Source organism: Gastrolobium bilobum, unplaced genomic scaffold (assembly GCF_033153095.1).
Source record: "Gastrolobium bilobum isolate Gb01-03AN ecotype WA unplaced genomic scaffold, APGP_CSIRO_Gbil_v1 utg12026, whole genome shotgun sequence".
Lineage (NCBI taxonomy): Eukaryota > Viridiplantae > Streptophyta > Magnoliopsida > Fabales > Fabaceae > Gastrolobium > Gastrolobium bilobum.
The window spans coordinates 165628-188716 of record NW_026896116.1 but is presented as its reverse complement, the minus strand read 5'-3'; the positions used below and the strand labels follow the sequence as shown (position 1 = coordinate 188716).

The 23089-nt window shown below is 31.1% G+C and overlaps 2 protein-coding genes across 2 annotated transcripts; both read left to right on the top strand.

Moving 5' to 3' along the window:
* The first annotated feature begins 12 nt into the window (after positions 1–12).
* LOC133297865 (2-oxoglutarate and iron-dependent oxygenase domain-containing protein CP2-like) lies at positions 13–5937 on the top strand. The gene is made up of 9 exons (XM_061497089.1): positions 13–434; positions 1646–1693; positions 2622–2798; positions 2912–3062; positions 3199–3285; positions 3617–3741; positions 4396–4514; positions 4899–5010; positions 5627–5937. The coding sequence occupies exons 1-9, from the start codon at positions 177–179 to the stop codon at positions 5660–5662; spliced, it is 1113 nt and encodes a 370-aa protein (XP_061353073.1). The 5' UTR covers positions 13–176; the 3' UTR covers positions 5663–5937.
* A 3936-nt stretch (positions 5938–9873) lies between these two features.
* Positions 9874–11550, top strand: LOC133297867 (uncharacterized). Its single transcript, XM_061497091.1, has 3 exons — positions 9874–10427; positions 10615–10800; positions 10917–11550. The coding sequence occupies exons 1-3, from the start codon at positions 9996–9998 to the stop codon at positions 11199–11201; spliced, it is 903 nt and encodes a 300-aa protein (XP_061353075.1). The 5' UTR covers positions 9874–9995; the 3' UTR covers positions 11202–11550.
* Positions 11551–23089: the final 11539 nt, after the last annotated feature.

Below are 23089 nucleotides of genomic sequence, written 5' to 3'. Positions count from 1 at the left end.
GTTGCTCTCGACTTGGCCAACACTAAACCCTAATTTCTTAAAATCTGCAACTCCAATTTCGTTTAACCTCATAAACCCTAATTTCGTAATTTCCCTTCGATTTTTCCATCTTCGTGCTTGATCCACGATGCCATGAAGGGAGGTTGATTCAATTCTTCCAATCCGCGGTTCCGAAAATGTCGCTCCACCGGGACTCGCCGTCGCCGGGGAACGGCGGAAACTCGACTGCGTCGAGCCAGAGGCTGCGGCTGAACCCTAACAAGGAGCACAAGCCAGATGGTTACGAGGACCTGCAATTGGATTTCAGCCCAAACATTTTCAGCTCGCTGGAGAGGTACCTTCCTCCGAACATGCTCACCGTGCCTCGCCACGACAAGGCCACGTTCATGCGCGAGATTTTGCTCAAGTATCTGCCCCTCGGAGAGCGAAATAGAGTGTGTTTTGATTTTTACCCTAAAATGTTGTTCCACTCTAGATGCTATGTTTTAATTTAAATTTTAAGTTTTTCTCCTATTTTTTCTTCGTGGTTTGTTTGTTTGCTTGGAAATCGGAAGAAATGAAGTTAAATGAGGAGAAAGATTGAATTTTTATTTTTATTTTTTGGGTGAATTGTGTAACTTGGGTCTCAAGGTAGCTCAATAGCACAAGTTGAAGGTTGTTTTTAGTTTGTGTAACAGTTGGGTTTTTACTTGGGTGAGTGATTTCATTTGACTGTGAAATTACATATTTACCCCTGTTGCAAGTGTGTCTTGTTAGAGACGTGGCCTTGTTCAAAACTATATCCTTGATAACATGTCGTAATAATGGAGGTCTAGCATTAGTTTTGTAAAAGCTAACAGAATAACTTATAAATCATGAAATTGGTGTGATAGCAAAGTGAAGGCTTTCAAAAAGTAAATCATAATCCGTAAATCTTTTAATTACTTTGAAGATAGTTTTCGTATTTAATTTTGGTAATGAAGCTGGTGAGTTGAAATAAGAAGTTTTGGAATGGAATTGTAACTTGCTGATTATTTAAAGTATTGGTTTCAGTTCAGATTCTGTATCTTGTCTAAAATATTGTTGGTTTTCTAGGTTTGGAGATCTAATTCTTATTCTCATGTAGTAGTAATAATTTGAGATAGGAAGCTTCAGGGATTAAATATTTGTGCTATTCTTCAGTGGCATTTTGGTATGTCTTGAGGTGTTCGGTGGGTTGCTATTTTTGCCCCTATAAAACCAACTTCATAGTGTGTGTGGCATATAGCCTAATGGTATTCCATGTCTGGTTATCGTGCTGGACATGGGTCCCAAGTTTCCAATGTTGGGGAAGAAATCAATGTTTGAAGTACACTTTTAAGGTAGAGAAAAATAAAATAAAATAATGAAAATTGTGAGGTTAGGATCATGGGGAGGAAGAGCAACTCATACTGAGAATTGGAAGTTTTAATAGCATTTTCATGTTTTAGTGGTATAGTGAAGTTCCTTTCAATATGCTTATGAATGAGTAGGTTGAAGTGCCTTTGAAAATTTTCCATTTATGCTAATGAATTGTGAAAAAATTGCTTGATCATTACCATCATCATCATTTTTACCACACTTTTATGATTATTATTTGTAGTATTTTACCACATAATTTTATGACGGTTCCAATGTTATTTGGCAGGCTCAAAAGCATAGAGAATACAGACAGAAGATAATATCAAATTATCAGGTATGTAGTACAAATATTGATTTGTTTGACTTCGAAATTGATGTTGGACCTGAAAGAATGATTTCAGCAAGACAGTGGGCAGAAGAGAGAAAGAATATCTCATAAAGTAAATTCTTAAATAAAAAAAAGGTATAATGAACTATAACAGCTTAATCTAATGATGAATCCTCCTTCCTGATATAGACAACCTTTAATATGGCAAAATCTTGAATATTTGAATCAAAGTAAAATCCTCCATCTTCTATTATTTGTCTAGGCATAACATGGGGTCAAATTTTGCTCTTTCTCTGTACTTTTTATATAATATGCATTCTCTTTGAAGGTAAAGTATTTCTATCAAAAAGAAAATAGAAAATGACCACCAAGCATGTGGATCAACTGGTAAAGGGTTGTTCCAGCCTTACCAGTGGTCTTGAATTTGTGTCCTGAGTATGCAACTTTGTTAAAAACTTAGTAGGGAGAGCTTTTCCGCCCTTGTGGTCCTGCCAGGCTCAACCGGAATGGTCGATTAATGGATGAATTGGTGGAGAAATCTCTAAAAAAATGAAAATAGAAAATTTCTGCATGTGAATGGTCTAATGAAAACAAGAACTGGTCCCTGGTGTTATGCCACTCCTTCAATGAGACAAAGGTTTACTGCAGTTTGAATAATATATGGAAATCGGTTAATTATTACTTTTGGAGATCTATTTGAACTGGTGCCAAAACAGAAATAATAATAATAAATAAATAAGAAATTCTCCATCATTTGTGAAGCTGCTGTGACAAAGAAGCTCAACATACATTTAAAGGATAAAGAATCATGAAAATTTGTGTTTGGATTTCAGATGTGTTTAATTATGATGATAATCTTCCCCATGTCTCCTCCTCCTCCTTTTTGTTGTTCTTTTTTAGCAAGTTTTACAGATTTTCTAACACAATTTTGCAGCCTCTACATCGTGAGTTGTACGCTATGAACCCTACTACTTTCTTTGTCCCAGCATTTCTGAAAGCAATTAATGACAGTACAGAGCAAAGCTTTAGAAGTATCATGTCGGAGCCCTCTCCAGGCATTTTTATATTTGAAATGTTTCAGCCACGCTTTTGTGAATTGTTGCTATCAGAGGTACTTAATCATTTTAACTATCCTTACCTGTGCCATAAGCAGTATCTCATCTTTTAAATGTACATGTGCATATATGTTTTGTATGTGTTAAAATTTATTTTTGGTCTCCCTAGATTGAAAATTTTGAGAAGTGGGTGACTGAAACAAAATTTCGGATCATGCGTCCCAATACAATGAATAAATATGGTGCTGTACTTGATGACTTTGGCCTCGAAACAATGCTTGACAAACTCATGGAAGGTTATATTCGTCCTTTATCTAGAGGTGAATGAAGACTGTAATTAGCATTAGCTTATGGTGATTTGACCAAATGTATTTATTCTCTAGAAGCAATTAGCCAGCTTCTTTTTTTTCTAGTTCTCTTCTGACGTATTTAGTTGATTAATTGTTTGCCATACAGTATTCTTTGCCGAAGTTGGGGGATCAAACCTGGATTCTCATCATGGATTTGTTGTTGAATATGGTAAAGAGAGAGATGTTGACTTGGGTACGACTTCTGCTTGATAACTGTTTGTTTTATCATTCCATAGGTCATGTGCTTAATATTAGAAGTGTACGGAAGAAGGCTAATTTCTTAATATGTGAACCATACAACATTGTGTTATTATTGCTATGCTGCCTTTGGTTAATAATTTTTTTTTTAACTTAATACTTCTTTTGAAGTTTCAAATTCAAACTAAGCTTCGATAGAGGCCATAAAAGCTTTATTAATCGTAACAGATATTTTGATGATGTCTGTTTCCTATACTAGTTAATACATCTACGTTCCTTATGTTAATATGTCTGATGTTTTTCAATTAAGAGTCTTACATTTGTAGGTTTCCATGTGGATGACTCGGAAGTAACCTTGAATGTTTGCTTGGGTAAGCAATTTTCTGGAGGGGAATTGTTTTTTCGGGGCACACGATGTGAGAAACATGTAAATACTGGAAGTCATTCAGAGGTAAGTCATAGAGATGGAATGGCATAAAATTATATTGGTATTTAGGAAGATTTAATGCTTGATATTTTCTTTTTCACTGTAAGTATATGTTGTTCTACCCTCAATAAAGAGGCAACGGCTCATCCTCAATCAGCAAAAAGTACTGAGGTAGGTCTCAGTGCCTTAGGTGTGATTTTTGGCACCTTTGACTACACTGGCTATATATCTATTTTAAAATATATAGGCTAGCTACTAATATATTTATTGGTCTAAATACAGTCATATATGATTAAGAAAAAAATCATCTGATTTTTTTGGGAGACTGTATATTGAGCATGATGAAGTGTGGGCTTGTTTTAGTTAAAACCTTGGACTTTCGAATAACTTGTGAAGTAAAAAAAAGAATGCTCTTGATGTGTGTTTTACAAGTTTGACTGAGAATTGGTGTTTCCGTATTCCTTTCTGTTTTTAATTATAGCCTTAGCTGGCAAAAGTTTGTTTTGATAGTGAAAGCAAAACCAAATGATGCAATTATTCATTTGGTTCATATTCTGTTCCAATGAAGTTATTTAGTATTTCAGTTTACTATTTTAAGGAGATTTATGGACCATTCTTCTTGCTATTTCTCATAGGTGGTTGTACACTTTTTTAATGGAGTACATTATTTGAAAGCAGGAGATCTTTGACTATTCCCATGTATCTGGACGAGCTGTGCTTCATCGTGGTCGTCATCGCCATGGTGCTAGAGCTACAACATCTGGTCATCGGGTCAACCTACTTCTTTGGTGCAGAAGGTGATTTCACTTGTTGCTTGCCTTCATTGCTACTTTAGTTTGTCTGATGAGTTTGTGAGAGTTGTGTCCCTTATATTAAATTACACTGACCCACTAGTTTCAGGAATCACACCCTTGTCGTTAAAATTTGCGATAATGTATGGTATCCAAGTTTTCCTGCTTTATTTATTAAAGAATTTTCCTAAACTATGTGTGTTGGAATAGTGGCAGAAATCTCATATTCTGATTGCATAATTGCAGCATCAAGCTGGAATGCTATTTTCCACTTAAGTTTTTTTACCCTCACTTTTTACTACTACAATGGATTAATTAATTTAAAGATATATTCTCTGTTCAATTTCCCCCCAGCAAATTAAAGATGAGGTTTGCATTATTTCATTGTAGTTCTGTCTTTAGAGAGATGAAACGATATCAAAAAGATTTCTCCAGCTGGTGTGGTGAGTGCAATCGTGAAAAAAAGGAAAGGCAGCGCTCCTCAATTGCTTCTACCAGATTGGTAAATCTGTATCTTATCTGAATTCCTCATGCCCGTGCATTACATTCTAGGATGTTGTTATAAGTTTTATGTTTAACACATTTATTTTAAGGGTTTAGTATTTCTCATATTGTATGAGATAAATTTATTTTCTACACACATATAAAAGTGGGTGGGCATGTTTTCTATTTCTCTCTCTTCTCCTCATATAGGCCCACTTTTATGTGTATGTAAGAAACAAATTTATCTCTTATAACATGAGAAATATTGAACCCTTATTTTAATTACTTGGCTTTCAACCTTGTTATCATAATAAAGAGTGTTGGCCAATTGCTGCAAACCTGCTACCAAAGAATATTCCTTTGGCTTTATTTGAAGTACTGAGGCACTGTGTAAAAAATGTGTTAAAATGTACAAGTAAAAGAGAAATTGAATAAGAATTCATACTAAGGGTCCACGGAAGGGTTAGATATATTGTGTGGTTCTATGGTAGACAATGTTACCTGCATTTATAAGAGGCTGATTACATGAATCAAACTATGAATGGATGGGCATTGTTTAACGTCTGGGGTACTGTATGTTTAGAAATGCATGACCGAGGCTGCAGAATATAACTATGTGATTTTATGGTATGCAGGAATTGTTCAGGAGAGAAGGTGAATCCACTGCATAATCTATTTTGCTCAGTGGATGGTTGTAAAATAATGTAGCTGCAATAGTTTATCAAGACAATGAGCCTATGATTTCTTATCCAGGTGTCTGTACAAGTTATATGATGTATTAGGATAGTTTTCTTTAAATAAACTTGGATTTTTCCTCTATAATGTATTACGGTTTATCTGATGCCTATATAATGTCTTTCAGGTAATATGTAGACCGGTTTAATCATTGACCATTGTTATGTTTTAGATGCATAAAACCACAATATCATGGCCAGAAGTATAAATTTAGACTGTAATTAATTTCTGCTGAAGTTTTTGAGGTTCACTGGCTATTGCAATATCTAGATTCCTTTTTACTATGTAACTATTATCACATTTCACAAAAATATTTTCAAAAATATTTTTAGTGTTCCTAGTGCAGTGAGTACTCGGTACTTATTAAATATGGCAAAAAAGAATATTTTTATACTACCTTTATCTTTTCAGTTATTTTCATTCAAATCCCATGTTTTTCCTCTTTTTGCAAAGGAGCATGAACTCCTGCTGTATGCAAAATGAGCTCTCCTTTCACTGCTTATGTCAAAGAGGAATAATAATGTACATCAATGAGTTAGTGGAACTGTATAGGATTAACGTGTCGTGGGGTCTGCTGGAAATGAAGTGGAAATTTCTTAAACAAATGGAAGAATATCTTATAATTGCACTACCATTGATCACTCAATATCTGTAAACATGAAACATTTAATTTGATTGTTTTGTTATTTATGTTACTATTGTCCGGAATGCTTGTTTTATTTGACTGTTTGTGACTCAAAGCAGAGCAGCAGAGCCAGGGAAGATTATAATTCTATTTTAAGTGAAAGTATTAATATTATGGTCAATTTTTATTCTAAATATAATTAAAATCCCATCAAGTAATCTCAAGGTATCTTTATAATTGCTACTGAGTGATTGACCCAGCGCCAGCGTACAAATGCATATTTATTTATATTTAATTTCCCATGTTTTTAATTGATAATTTGACATCCATAGCGAAAATATTTTCAGTGACTAAATCTTTGGTATATGTTTTACCAAATACAGAAAAAAAAAAATAACTCATTTATTTTAGAGTAAGGTTATATTTATAATATTTTTTTTCTTACAATTACTTTATGTTTGTTATCAAAATCAAATTAATGGTTATAAAATAATATTAAATGAGAATTGTTGCTTTGATTTTGATCTAACAAAAGTGATTGTAAGAGAAAAAAAGTTATAAATATAATCTCTCTTTTCATTTTATCGATATCTTTATATTATTTTCTTCGTATTTATTTTTTCCTTTTGGATAAGATTGTATTTACTCCTTTGCACAAAAAATAGTTCTCCTCGGCAGCTAGTACAGACAACCAAGATAGTGGTAGATTCGTGTTTGGTGGCATCTGTAATGTTGTTGTCGGGTCATTTCTTCCCTCTCTTCTTCCTCTTCTTCTCCACTTATCTATTGAGTAAATGTTCACTGTTAAGAGCCTGTTTATCCTCTTATTTTTAAGCTAGAAGCTACTTATAAGCTAAAGCTAAAAAAAAGAGCTTAAAAAAAGAAGCTAAAAGCTGTTTGGAAATTACATAAAAGTTTTAGCTTAAAAATTATTTAAAAGCACATATTTCAAGAAATTATCTCTCTCTCTATCTTCATCACTCTTCATTTAAAAAAAACACACAATTCAAGAAAAACATATAAGAGCTTAAAAAAAAGCTCATCCTATGAGCTTTTAGTTTTCAGCTTTTTTCTTCATTATAAAAAAAGAGCTTTTCGTTATAAGAGCTTTTCCCAAAACTTGTTTGGCCTAAATTTTGCTTATAAGTAGCTTCTAACTTAAAAAAAAGAGGATCCAAACAGGCACTAAGTATTAGTATATACTCCTTTATTAAAATTAAATATGACAAGAGTCACATGGTACTAAAAATAATGAATAAACAGAGTAAAATTAAATTCAGCTAGGTTGGCTGAGTCATGTTAAATGATTGTAAATCCAGAAAATTTATCGGTAGCAAATTACCACCATTACAATTTCACACCACCCCCTCCCCCACCAAACATTCTCTTACACTTCCATGTGTCCTGTCCTTTTATTTTAATTTGTTATCTTTCTTTAATTTCCTCATTTTGTCAAGTATAAATGTTTTTTAATTAATACCACATTCAATTCCACCTTACTTACCTCTAACGCAGTCTTTTTTTATAACAATTATCCCACATTTCTTTATTATCATTTTTTTTTCCTTTTTATATAGGCAGGTATAAAGTATAAAGGTAAGGTTAGATGACTTTTTTTTTTGGTACAAAGGTTAGATGACTTAGCAAAATGGATTGTATTCAAAAAAAAAAAAAAAAAACTTATGATATCACCATTACTCCGTTATCTAAAATCTTTTGAAATTAATGTTAATTGAGGTACAAGTTCATTGGCTTTTATCATCAATTTTCTTATATTAAAATATTAACTTTAAATGTGTTATAAAATTATTTAAAAAATAACCTTTTTCAATATTTGGTATTTGTTTTAATTATGTGACAAAATATAATTAAGTAGCATTACAAAAATTTATTGAATTAATATAAACGTATTATAGTGTATAAAATGAGAGTTTAATAAGGAAAATTTTAAAGGAGAATATTCGAAATCGAGATTTTTTTCTTTAAAGAATGTAAATACAATCAATATGCATTCAATGTGAGCAAAGAATTCAAAATTAAAAGAAAAATACATAAAACTGGAAATTTGTATTCTTAATATAAATAAATTCAAATATATAATAATGTGAGAGAATGACTTAATGCCAAATATGAAAAATAAAAAGTAAATGAGAAATATGCCCATCAATATTCTTAATATAAAAATATATAAATGTAATTAATATGTACAAAAAGTGGGTGAAGTGACTCAAAATCAAAAGGATAGATTAGTTGAATATTTTAAAATCAGTCATCTAAGTATAGAAAAACATAAATGCAATCAATATTTGCTACATTTGATAAGAAGAACCCAGAACTAAATGCAAAATCAATAAAAAAGGAAAATATTCCTTTTACTAAAAAATAGATATTGGTATTTGTTACTTATATATATTTTAAATTCCTAATATCACCATCAACTTTTTTTTCTTGAGTAAATATCATTTTGGGTCCTTAACAAAAAATACGGTCCCCATTTTAGTCTTTTACAAAAATAAATTAGTTAGTTAAATATCAAGATATATGTGAAAACATGTTATGTGATAATAAGATATTTTGTGCTTGCAAGTTGTTTAACCTTTCAGGTGCAAAAAGGAAGGGGATGGTCATGGTGCTCGAAATTTGAATTTCAAATTTTAAATTAATGTGTAATTTTGCTCTATTTAAATTAGAGGTGTAATTTGAATTTCGAATTTTGTAATTTTTCATTTGTCCCTCCAAAGATGTTTTGGAGTTTCTTTAATTATTTGTAATTAGAAAATTAGGCTAGTGGCGTTTAGATGACAAGCAGCCGTGGCTTGAGAAGCAAGATGGACGAATGCGCGAGTACTATGACTATCTCAAATAAAAATGTTTTATATGCTTGTATGTTTTGTATGACTAGTATGCATGAGGTAGTCCCTAACAAATTCAAAATGAATCTATTTTAGTCCTTTTGAAGGACTATTATGGGTCTTTTATGAATTTGTGAGGGACCACGATTTCAACTAAATGGGTCCACTTTGAATTTGTTAGGGACCTCGAGACTAATTTATTTTTCTAAGGAACTAAAGTGGGAACCGTATTTTTTGTTAGGGACAAAAATGATATTTATTTTATTTTTTATTTTTTTTCACCATCAACCATGTTAGCAAAAACTTATGTGCAACTGTTATTATTAAGAAAATATGAGAGAGATAACATCACGTGTTTGTTGAGATAATGAGATAGTTTTTTTTTTTTTCCTACCGTCTCCAATCAATAATTGGTGCATTAATCAGATTTTATTCTAAATATAACAATATAATAAAAAAGACTTGTTCATCACACGACAATGAGTTGTTGTTGGCTCCATTCTGCTGTCTTTAACAAAAGGTCACTTTCAAACTCAAATCTCCAGTTGTTCAGATTCTTCCACAATTTAATTTGGAAATTCATTTTTAACAGAGAGAGAGAGAGAGAGAGAGAACCCAAGATCTCCATCTGCTTCATTCTTCTTAATTGAAAAACCCCAAACACATAACACAAGTACTACATACTACATAGTTTGAGTTGCTCATTTTTTCTTGTAATAGATTCTAATGAGATAGAGACATCATCATCCATTAGACATAAGAGTTTAACATCAGAGAAATAAGAAAAAGAAAATGCATGCAAAGACAGACTCAGAGGTAACAAGCCTTTCTGCATCATCACCGACAAGATCACCTCCTCGCCGTCCTATCTACTATGTTCAGAGTCCTTCAAGGGACTCTCACGACGGCGAGAAAACCGCCACCACATCGTTCCACTCAACCCCTGTCCTCAGCCCTGTCGCCTCACCTCCACACTCACGCCACTCCTCCTCCTCCACCCGCTTCTCCGCCCCTCAACGCAAGAAGGACAACCACAACAAGCCATGGAAGCAAATCGATGTCATCGAGGAAGAAGGCCTTCTCCACGGGGAAGATCTCCACAAAACCCTCCCTCGTCGATGTTACGTCCTCGCTTTCGTTCTTGGCTTCCTTGTTCTCTTCTCTTTCTTCTCCCTCATCCTCTGGGGTGCCAGCAGACCCATGAAACCCCAGATTTCCGTCAAGGTTTTTTTTAGTTCCAAGTTTCGATTTTGATACTTTTAATGAGTTATTTGGGATGAAATATGATCTGGGTCTCCATCAATTTTTCGTTTTTAGGATGAAATCTGATCTGGGTCTCTTATCAATTTTTCATTTTTAGGATGAAATCTGAACTGGGTATTGATCAATTTTGTTTTTTTGCATTTTGCAGAGTATAAAGTTTGATGTTGTTAGGGTCCAAGCTGGTTCAGATGCCACTGGGGTGGCCACTGATATGATAACTGTGAATTCTACTTTGAAATTCACATACCGCAACACTGGAACGTTCTTTGGGGTCCATGCTTCAGCAACACCCTTTGATTTGTCCTATTCAGAAATCGTGATTGCTTCAGGGAGTGTAAGATTCATGAACATCCTAGTTGGTTGGTTAACTACTTAATAAACCACAAAGTACAAATATATATGTTTCAGTTTTTATTCTAACGTTTGTTAGTTTGGAATTGTTTGTTGCAGATGAAGGAGTTTTATCAGTCTAGGAAGAGTCAAAGGTTGGTGAATGTGGCGGTTATGGGTAACAAGATCCCTCTATATGGAAGTGGTGCTAGCCTCAGCAGCACAACGGGTGTGCCCACAGTGCCAGTGCCTTTGAACCTCAACTTTGTGCTCCGATCCAGAGCTTATGTCCTTGGGAAATTGGTGAAACCAAAGTACTCCAAGAGGATTAAATGTTCCATCATTTTAGATCCCAAGAAGCTCAGTGCTCCAATTCCCCTCAAGAATTCTTGCACATATGATTGATACATGTGACAGAGAATAAGGGAAAGCACATGTAGAAGAATATTTTTATTTGAAATGAGGAAAGAAATGGGGATTACAGCTATGAGAAAAGGAATGTATGTATGACGCGTTTTTTGGGATTTTTTGGTTGTCAAAGTGTCCCAAAGTGCATAAGACAAGGTACATGTTAGGTTCGGTAGAGAGAAATGGGACTTGTCGGGTGATCATTTCGTGAAGAGTTTTTTCGTATTAATTATTTGTCTGGTTTTAATTTATTTAATTGGTAACGTGAGAAGTAACTGTCATTTATTGAATCTCAATGTGGTAAAACTTGTAATTGTATTTATTTTTAATGTATTTATAGTGTAATTATAGGCAAATCATTTTGCTTTCTGATTGATTAGTTTCTACCTGTTATATAAGCTCCATTTTGGAGTCATAGTCATCAACGGAGAGTGCATTTTTAGTAACAATTCAACGGATTATGAATGAATTTCTTCATGATGCAAATCCCCATTATTTTAAGACAAATGACATAGAAGTCCATGTACCTTAATGGGGCGGTTATATTTATTATTATTTTCAGCTTATTACTTAATTATTATTGTTGGATTAATTTAAAATTAACGGTAATTGATTTCTTTCATTTTTTAATTGTTGATTCTAAATTAATCCAATGGAAATTATTACTAAAATGATAGGAATTATATATTTTCCCAACACAAAAGTGTTAAAGATTTGACCTACACATGCAATTTTGATACCACCAAATAGCATTATTTCCAGTAGTTCAATTTCCAAAATGCTGAGCTTGTTCCACATTCCCAATTTAATAATGCGTGGAGTTAGGTTGGCTTGCTTTTCAAGCACCTGGGTTGTTTTATTCCACGTGCCCTCAATTAGCAATACATATAAATTATCAGGTACAGTCTTTAGCAGTTAGCTACATGCTAGAATTAATTAGAGGTGTCCATTTTTTTTATGCATTTGTTTTTCATCAATTTAAGGGTAACTGTTGAGATGATAAGGTGCAAATCCATCCAAAATGAATGATCATTGGATTGGAAATGTACCTGTAGAATCTTGCCTTGAAAAATGTAAATGTGGCGCTTTCTTTATTCAAAACTTGTAGTAGATCAGATCTTGAACAAGGAATAAAGTTACAAACAACACGACATGATAATTTCCCTTTTAACATATAAGCAAATTAGGGAATCCGAAAGCGAATATTCTCACAACGGTTGATACCTATCATGGGGCAAAACTGCAAAAGAAGAGAAAATATGTAGAATTTCTTGTAATGGAGCAGTGGAGCAATTCATAATGAAGGATTTTGTTTGCTGTTCAGAGCTATGTTGTGATAGTTTATAAAGCATTGGCAAAAAAAACTCCTATGCAGATATTTGTGGGCAATTTTACCCTCTTACCTCTTCAAGTGTGGCTATTTGACTATTTAAGGGTGTGCATGTGTATTTTTTATAAGTTTGGTACGCTCTCGAGCCGAGCCGAGCTTTGGTCTTAAAAGATTAAGTTTGTATTTAGATGTATCAGCCTAACCAAGTTTATTTACCTATTATGAATATAATTATCGGACTGTGACCTGGCTTATTTACAAAAAATAAAAGTCTGATTTAGCCTGTTAACCTATTTAAAAAAATAAGATAATAAAAATTTATTAAAACAGAATATACAAACAACAACACGAGTAATTCAATAAATATTCATAAATTCAATGTATATTCAAACAGCATAATATAGAACAAAATCATTCAAAAAACCTGTTTAACCAATAAAATGTGATAAGCCCCTTATTCGTTTACCACCCCTATACGGGATAAGATCTTTTGACACTGGTTTCAAATTTTAAAATTTGACACCAAATCCTAACCGTTGATTTTCGTCGATCAACGGTTATCATTTATTAGAAATTAATATTAATTAATAAGTTTAATTCTCAATAAATGATAATCGTTGATTGCCGAAAATCAAAGGTTAAGATTTAGTGTCAAATTTTAAAATTTGACACCGGTGTCAAAAGATCTTGCCCCTATATATATATATATATATATATATATATATATATATATATATATATATATATATATATATATGAAGGTAGAATCCTTTGACACCGGTGTCAAATTTCAATTTTGACACCTCATCTGAGAGCCGTTAGATCAAAAAAAATCAACGACTCTGATATGCAAGCATGTGACACCATTGATCTTTTTTGATCTAACGGCTCTTATACGAGGTGTCAAAATTAAAATTTAACACCGATATCAAAGAATACTACCTCTATATATATATATATATAATTAATTTTGTAATGACTTCCACGGATCATCCCTAGGGAAGTAAATATTTTTTATTTTTTTATTTTTTTATTTCCCTTTTCAAGTTTTGCATATCTCCCTGGAAAACTCACGGATCACGTCATGTGATGCGATTTCAGTCATTCAAAGCCTTTAACCCTTAAAATAATATTTTTTTCAAATTCAAATGAGTACTTTGTTGTAAAAAAAATGAATAATTTGTTACAAGAGGAAATAATGACTGTTGAGAAATAGCCGCTAACAATCATTATTGTAACTTATGGAGCACCGATATTTCAAAAACTCTGACGTGTCGTGTTCGACATTTTTCGACACTCTCCGATACTCCGATACTCCTCGACACTTCAATGCGCGTTGTAGAAACTCAAAGAAAAGTTCAAAGGTTGCGTCATGTTGCATTTTTAGTTTTAACTATTACCATTTTATTGAATTTAATATAAATATTTGTGATATCTTATGTTTCTTTGCAAAATTAATGGATCTTATAAATTTAGCTTTATTTTTTGTTAAATTATTGAATATTAAATATAATTTACGTAACATAAATTAAAAATATTATTCAATATCAAAACGTGTCCTAACGTGTCGAAATATAATATTTTTTAAAATTAACGTGTCGGAATGTCGTGTCATATCATATTCCGTGTCCCGTGCCAGTATCGATGCTACATAGACTGTAATGTGCTGCTTGATGCGATGCAAAATAGTCAAGAAACTGCATCTACCCATGTTGTTCACAATTATGACCATAATTCATGTACTTTGAGGTTAGAGAGGGTTTCAATTATTTTACAGAGAATGGAAGTTGTGTTGTTTAAGCCAATATGACCATAATGAAGGCTAACTGCATTTCATTATCCATGCTCTCGAGTCACCGTCGTATACACGGATTTCGACAAGTCGACTTCTATAAATATGTGTATCCTGTTGGAGATGAAAATTACAGGGAGTGTAAGAGCTTTGGATGGCTGAGATCGTGCCACATTGCGTGACCTGAGTTCCCATAGAATCCGTGAAAACTTAAAGCCAAAAATTAAAAAAATTTAATGAGTTCCTAAGGGAGTGTGAGGAACTGATTAAAAAAAATTTAGAAGAAAATATAAAAGTAGTTTTGCAGAGTTAATCTACGAAATTAAATATCCCCAAAAAAAAATTTAGAGGCATACTAAACTAGCAAAAATATCATTCAAACACCCCTGAATAATCAAGCTTCCCTTGATCAAAAAGTGTTCATTCCGCCTACTAAAAAAAAAGTGTTCATTCCTATATCGAGATAGCCTCGTGCCCCAATCCAAATAATTTCCCAGACTATATAATAAAGGGTTTACTTTTTCTATAGTCAATGTAGATAACTTATTTACAGTGAGCTCAAAACGACATCGTTTTGAAGCGAAAATCAAGGTATTTTTGTAATTATAATTTATTTCAGGGTTATAATAGTCTTTTTCATTATAATTTTTTAATTTTTAAATCCAAAACGACGTCGTTTTGAAAACGAATGTAGATAACTTATCTACGTTCAGTTTAGAAATATTAAAGCCTATAATAAAAGGGATAAACTTTTCTTATTTTACAGAAATTAAAAACTTATCACCTACTGAAACAAAATGGTGGGACCATCATTTTTAAAAAAATAAAATAAAAAATAAAAACAAATTTGACACAACTCGATGTATCTACATGAAAAACATCTTCTCACGTGTGGGTGGAAAAAATCATTGCCCATTGTGGACAAACATGTAGTTGAGAAATCTATGATTGCCCTGAAAGTAGCCCGTTATTTGAAAACATGCTTAGCCCATGCATTTGTCATCTTCATCCCAAAGAGAAGAATTTGTTCCACAATCTATCATTCTCAACAGAAGCTTTTATTCGGTCAATCCCTTTGAACAATATCAATCTCATTGAACCATGAAATCACTGTTGTAAAACTCGGCCCGACCTGGCTGGATCGACCTGAAATCCGGCGAACCGGTCATCAGACCGGTTCAGGTCAAACATCATACCGGTCATGCATCGACTCGATCAAATATGGTCAAAACCCGAACAAAATCAGCCAAACCCGATCAAAATCGGTGACACGGTGACCTAGTCGGGTCATCATTTAAAAAAAATCAAAACTGTTTCATCTTATCAAGAAAAAAATGTAGAACTTATTTTAAAAACTTTTTATAATTTTATTTGCTAGTATACTTTTCTACAATGACCTCAAATTTTAGTTTCTAATACTGAAGCAATTTGCGGAATAATAAATTAGAGAATGTGACATATGTTATTTTCATGTAGTTGAATTTGAAAAATACGAGTTCAATGTCATTAAGAGATATGTTTATGGGGATTCTGAGTTGCAATTTAAATTGACATAATAATAGCGTGCATTTTTATTTATTTATGCTTCATATTTTTTAGCTTATTTAGTGAACCTTGTTTAATTCATTTTAGATATGGAGAATATAATTGAATTTACATGTTTATATTTATATATATTTTTATATATCTATATATATTTGGGTCAACCGGTCCGACCAGTGATCCAATGACCCATTACCCCGACCGGGTCGATGCCCATGTCGGGTTTAACTGCATGAAATCATTATTTTTCATTCTCCAATTTGGCCAATGTTTTAATTCATTGAAGCTTAAATGCTGAATTATTTCCACTAATGTTATAAAATTCGGATCAATTGGGTAGTTAAACTAAGGGTGTAAATAGGCTAGGCTAGGATGAGCTTTGACTTAAATAGGCCAAGTCTATGTAAAAAATATTGGGTCTAGTCTGGCCTGTTAGCCTGTGTAGGCCCCAAATTACAAGTTTGGCCTGACCTATATTTAAAAAAAAAGCCTTGGCCTAGACCTGTTAGCCTGTTTAAGCCTATTAAATATTCAACAATTAAAAGAATAACTAAAATAATATTACCTTATTATTCAAATTTATTAAAATAATGATTTTATTTATTTTATTTAAAATAAATAATATGATATAGGTCGACCTATAGGTTTATAGGTCCGATATGTACAGAAAAATCTATGGCCTATGTTCTAAATAATTTTTTTTAAAAGCCTAAGCCTGTTCTATTTTACTATTTATAACAGGCTAAGTTTGACCTAATATAGGCTAGGTCGTAGGTCCCTATAGGCTGGCCTGACCCATTTACACCCTTAAGTTAAACTAGTTAGATAGTGAATTGGTTATATTTTCAATTTAAATATTATACGGTTTAATTACAATTTAACCAGATTAACCAATTGAATTATTATTTTAAAGTCTTGCTGATTCAATTTAAAAAATATGGGACAATAGTCGCGATCCATGAGTGGAGGAAGGAGCTTTGTCCTTACCTAGATATACTAATAAAAAGACTAATCAGAAAAAAAAGACTAATTAGCAAGGGATAGAGAAACTGGTGGCTATGCGTGGGAACCATTTACTCAGTAGGAAAAACTAATCACAAAGAGAAGATGGAAGTGGGATAAAAAAAAATGAAAAATAAAAAAATAAATACAAGTGGCAAATTTTGAAAGGAAATGGTATGTGCGACGGTGGCACCAAAAATTTGCTCCTGTGCGTGGTCTTTTTCTCTCTTTTTAACTTATTGGAGTTTTTTGAAATTTATAATTATATATTATCTATAGTAAATAGTTATAACTATTAAAAGTATATAATTTTGTATCTTTTAAAAAGACATACACTAATCATTTATAATTGAAAGAGAAAGAGTTCCACACCAAAAAAAAAAAGAGAAAGGGCAAAAAAATTAATTTAATGCTTTTTAATAAAATAATTAGGCATTTATTACAGTTTTGAAAATAATTACGGATCTATTGCACAATGTGATGCCTCCTTGAGGCGTATCACCCTAAGGGAGACGCCCCAATGGGGCGTCACTCATCAGGTGTTGACACGTGTCATTTTTTTCGAAAAAAAAAATTAATTTAATCATAAAACTTCTGAAGGTCATAACTTTTGAATTGAGTATCCAAATTATAAAGATTAATTTAATCATAAAAATTAATTTAATGTTTTTTAATAAAATAATTACGCATTTATTACAATTTTGAGAATAATTACGGATCTATTGCACAATGTGACGCCCCATTAAGGGGAGACGCCCCAATGGAGCGTCACTCATCAGGTATTGACACGTGTCATTTTTTTTTTCAAAAAAAAAATTAATTTAATCATAAAACTTCTGAAGGCCATAACTTTTGACTCGAGTATCCAAATCAGGTAATTCTTTTTTTGATTTCACATAACTTTTCGAGACCTACACAATGACATCTCATTTGACATATTTTATTTCTCACAAGTACAATTTTAATTTGCAAGAATGGTATTATAAGAACGGTTAAACCCATAAGCCTCTGAGTTCTGTGTTTGTGATTTAATATAAAAAAAAATTTGATTTGTGATTTAAATTTTTTTTATAAATTTTTTTTATTATAACAAAAATTTGGTTTGTGATTTAAAATAAAAATAAAAATAAACATTATATTATTAATAGGGAAAAAAATAAAGATTTGATTTGTGATTTAAACTAAAAAATCAATTTGAAAAATCTGTAGAAATAAAAGAAATAATTAAATAAATATTCTAAATCTGTAAAGAAGAAGGATATTATTTTTGGAATTAATGATTAATGCTATAAGCTTCTGGGTTATTATTCGTGGTCTGAAATTAATGATGGCTTATGAATGTTTTTCAAAAATAAAATTACCTAAATTAGGCGTGATTGCCTCTTGATTGAAACCAAATTTAGACGTGATTGGTGACGTGTCAGGTGTTGACATGTGTCACATTTTTAAACTCATAAGCATCTGAGTTCTGCGTTTGTGATTTAATATAAAAAATAAATCAAGATTTGATGTGTGATTTAAATTAAAAAATAAAAAAATTTATTTTTATTATAAAAAAAATTTGGTTTGTGATTTAAATTAAAAGTAACAATTATTATTAATAAGAAAAATAAAATAAAGATTAAATTTACGATTTAAACTCAAAAATTAATTTGAAAAATTTGTATTAGTAAAGGAAATAATTATATTAAATCACAAACCAAATTTGGGTTTAACCGCTCTTATAATATCATTCTTACAAATTAAAATTATGTTAGTGAGAAATACAATATATCAAATGACATGTCATTGCGTAGATCTCGAAAAGTTATGTGGAATCAAAAAAAAAATTACCTGATTTGAATACTCGAGTCAAAAGTTATGGCCTTCAGAAGTTTTATGATTCAATTAATTTTTTTTTTGGAAAAAAAATGACACATGTCAACACCTGATGCGTGACGCCCTATTGGGGCGTCTCCCCTTAGGGTGAGATGCCTTAATAGGGCGTCTTATTGTACAATAGATTCGTAATTATTCCTAAAACTGTAATAAATGCATAATTATTTTATTAAAAAATATTAAATGAATTTTTTCGCCAAAGAGAAACAGTTTTTTTTTTGGTGTGGAAAGAGAAAGAGTTGCATAGAAAGAAGATAGAAAAAAATAAGATAGAATTCTGATTCTCGTTGAGTCATCTATCCAATACAAACAATATCAATATAAGACTACAAATTTACGACCAGAGTAATGCTCTCTTAATACTGTGGTTACAAAATCGTGAATGTAAGATAATTATATCATTAATGTCAACGGTGTCATTATAACAGTTTTATTGTATTTATTTTTTTGGTAACAGTTTGAAAAAGTAAAGATTTATTTCTGATTTTAGTTGTTTTTTTTTTAATTTGTCTATTTATTTTACCTTTGGTCCGTTTTGTTTGACCCTGCGAGTGACATTATATTTATAACATCAGTTTCAGTTTGTTCAACGGTCAAATAAAAAAAGTTTTACATGTAATAAACGTTTAGGTAGAAAAAGTAATAAACTTAGGGATTAATTTTTTCATTTTACCTGAGAAAATTTTCTCATGCTACACTCACAATACATGAGTGGGGTCCACAAAAAAGTGAGATGACAAAAAAGTCAAGATGAGACCCACTCATGTATTGTGAGTGTAGCATGAGAAAATTTTATCACGTAAAATAAGAAAATTATTTCCCATAAACTTATCTAAAAATAAAAATAAAAATTGTAGGAAACGTATCCACTATTCCACTGGCCAGTAGTGTACTGTGTATGCAATCACACTCCTCTCTCTCTCTCTCTATATATATTAAATCTTTATGATTGAATAAAAATTTATATTAACCTCATTAAATAAAAATATATTTTAATACAAAAATTATTTCAAAAAAATTTAAGTATGATAAGAATATTGGTCATTTAACTATTTAAGCAAACACAGTTATTTATAATGGTTTCCACTTTTATTATCGGTCTTAATTAAGAAACCTAAAAAAGCCTTAATATTAGGCTTTACTAAATTTGTTCTTATTACAATTTATGGAAAATTATATTATTTTAAATGATATGATTTTGCGTAATTTTAAATAGAATGACAATATTATTTTTACATTTTCTCCCATGCAAATTTTTTTCTCTCTTTTCCTAATTTTGTTGAGGAATCATTGAATATGCACATCAAAATACCATTTCACTTATAATAACAAAAAAATTGTGTCCATCAAAATAACAAATATTTTTTTAAAATTTATTTATTTAATGTTTCTCTCTTTATTCTGGAATTTAATTCTCCCAATTTATTAATTAAATATAAATATTAAAAAATATATATAGAATAAAAAATTGGAAAATTGAGTTAATATTAACTCAATTTAATTCTCCCAATTTAATTCTCTTTATTCTGGAATTTAGTTCTCCCAAATTATTAATTAAATATAAATATTAAAATATATATATAGAATAAAAAAATTGAGTTAATATTAACTATTACTAGTGCATTACTCGTTCGATAAACGGGGGGAAAAGATCAAAATTTTGTCGGCGATCGTCATTGGTTAATCTCTAAAAGAAAGAACGTGTCACTATTTTCCTATATATATATATATATATATATATATATATATATATATATATATATATATATATATATATATTAGTGTATTACCCGTGCGATGCACGGGAGAAAAAAGAAATCGATTTGTCTTTCTTGTAAAAATTAACGCAAATCATAAAAGTATATCGCTGCGTTTTATGCAATTATGATAATGAATGGTCTTTTGAATTACCACATTGTGTTTTGGTAAACTGAATTATCATATTTAACTTCAACTATGAAGTGTTTGTTAGAATATTAAACGTACTAACTCAAATATCTGTCAACTCTACATGTACAAAAAGTTGGAGTTAGGTACCTCATAGTGTTAGTTAGACAATAACGGCTCTCCGAACCGAGCCCATTTTGTCATCTCTAACTGTAAATATTTTATATCAACATGGTTTGTTACACAGTAAATATAAGAGAAACAAAAACGTGTTGGCGGGCTAACCCGTCTGTTTAGCTGGTGGGGTGGGCTCGTGTCAGCATTTTATATCAACGTGTAATAAATGAAGAGTTGTCTCTAAATCGATTATTCTGAAGTGTGTGAATTTGTGATATATATATATATATAGAAAAATATTTCTGCAGTTAATACAGATAAGTTATCTGTATTTACTTCCAAAGCGACGTCATTTTGGGATTGAAAGATTAAAAAATTATAATTATAAAGACTATAATAACCCATATTACAAAAAAAAAAGACTATAATAACCCTGAAATAAATTAAAATTAAAAAAACAATATGATTTTCACCCCAAAACGACGTCGTATTGGGCTTACTGCAGATAAGTTATCTGCAGTAACTGCAGAAAAAACGAACCTATATATATATATATATATATATATATATATATATATATATAGGGCTTATCATTTCTCAAGCTGCATGAGATAATGTTATCTCCGGCTACTAAATCATAACCATACAAAGATGGATCAACGGTGATAAAGAAAGAGAGAGAAAAAGGGAATCATAATCATTCAAAGGTAAATCAATTAATATAAGGAAATAAATAAACACAACGACGTAATTTTAGGGTGGCCGGAGATAACATTATCTCAAGTAGCTTGAGAAATGTTTTTCCCATATATATATATATATATATATATATATATATATATATATATATATATATATTAGATCAGTGGCGGACCCAGAAAATTTTATTTATGTCTGCATATTTAAGGGTGGGGGTTCGGGTGCAGCTCCCCAATTTTTTTTTAAAATTTTTTAAATGTATTAACAAACAAAAGAAAATAAACAAGAAAAAGAAAAGAAAACTTTAATTTAACAAAAAAAATAGTAATCAAGAGTCAACTAAGATTATAATAGAACGGTTACAAAAGTATTTTTCGATTTTTCATTCTTTGAAAATTGAGAGCGCATACCATGTATTGTTATCGTCACTGGTGGGCCAGGAGTTGCTCCGAATTTTAGCCTAAATTTTCTGTTTCTACTTATGTATCAATCTGCCTTTAGAACAACGTGACTTTGAGCGTAACTTCTCTTCTCTTATTATTTTTAGAGTAAAGTATTTTTTGGGTACTCAACAAATGTTACGAGACTCAATTTAATCCCTTAAAAAAAAATTTGACTCGTGGTCCATATATTAGTCATTTTGAGGGACTAATTTGGATCTTCTTTGAATTTCAGAGGGACCGCGATTTTGATTAATTGGGTCTATTTTGGAATTTAAAGGGACCACGAGTCGATTTTTTCTAAGAGATTAATTTGGACTCCGTAATTTTTGTTTTGACCCAAAAGGTACTTTATTTTTATTTTTTTTCTCAAAAATTTGTGCCTGCACTTGCACACAATTGCACAAGTGCAGGTCCGCCCCTCTATTAGATGAAGAGTTGACAAATATTTGAGTTATTACGTTTAATATTCTAACAAACACTTAGTCACACTAAGACTGATTTGTTAGACAGTAAATATAAGAAGAAGAAAATTGTGTTGACGGACGGGGTGGGTCAACCTAGTACCTCTAACTGTCAATATTTTATGTTAGTATAATAAATTTAATATATTTAAAAATAATAAGTTATGCCTGATTTATATTTCAAAGTACATATAATTTTTAGAAAATAAATATAACTATAAGTGTAATTTTACTTTGATTTTAAGTATATATATTCAATTATTTGGTTTTACTTTCCAAAGAATTGGCCGATATTACTCCACAATTCGATATCATGACTAATTCTTTTGATTGTAAGTGTAATAACAGCACCAATTAAAATAAATAAATAAATAAAACTCCTTTCATTTGTTTGTCTCGTAAAAGTTAACGTAAATTGTAAAAGTATATCGCTGTATTTTAGCTTGTCTTGTAGTCATTCAGAAATTACGTAGTTTGACTCGACCTCTTTCAGTATTTATCAGAGATGGACTTTCATTTATCACAATCTGATTGTTCATTTTGTTTAGATGCTTGTTTATAAAATATTTGTTGGATATTTGTTATACCCCAATTGTTTAATTGATTTAAAATATGTTTTGATGATTACAATCAATTTAATGTTAATTTAATTGATAATATTTTATTGTCTTGAAATTACTAATGAGCTGATTGTTTGAGATTTTAGAATAATATTTATTCTGATTTGAAATAGT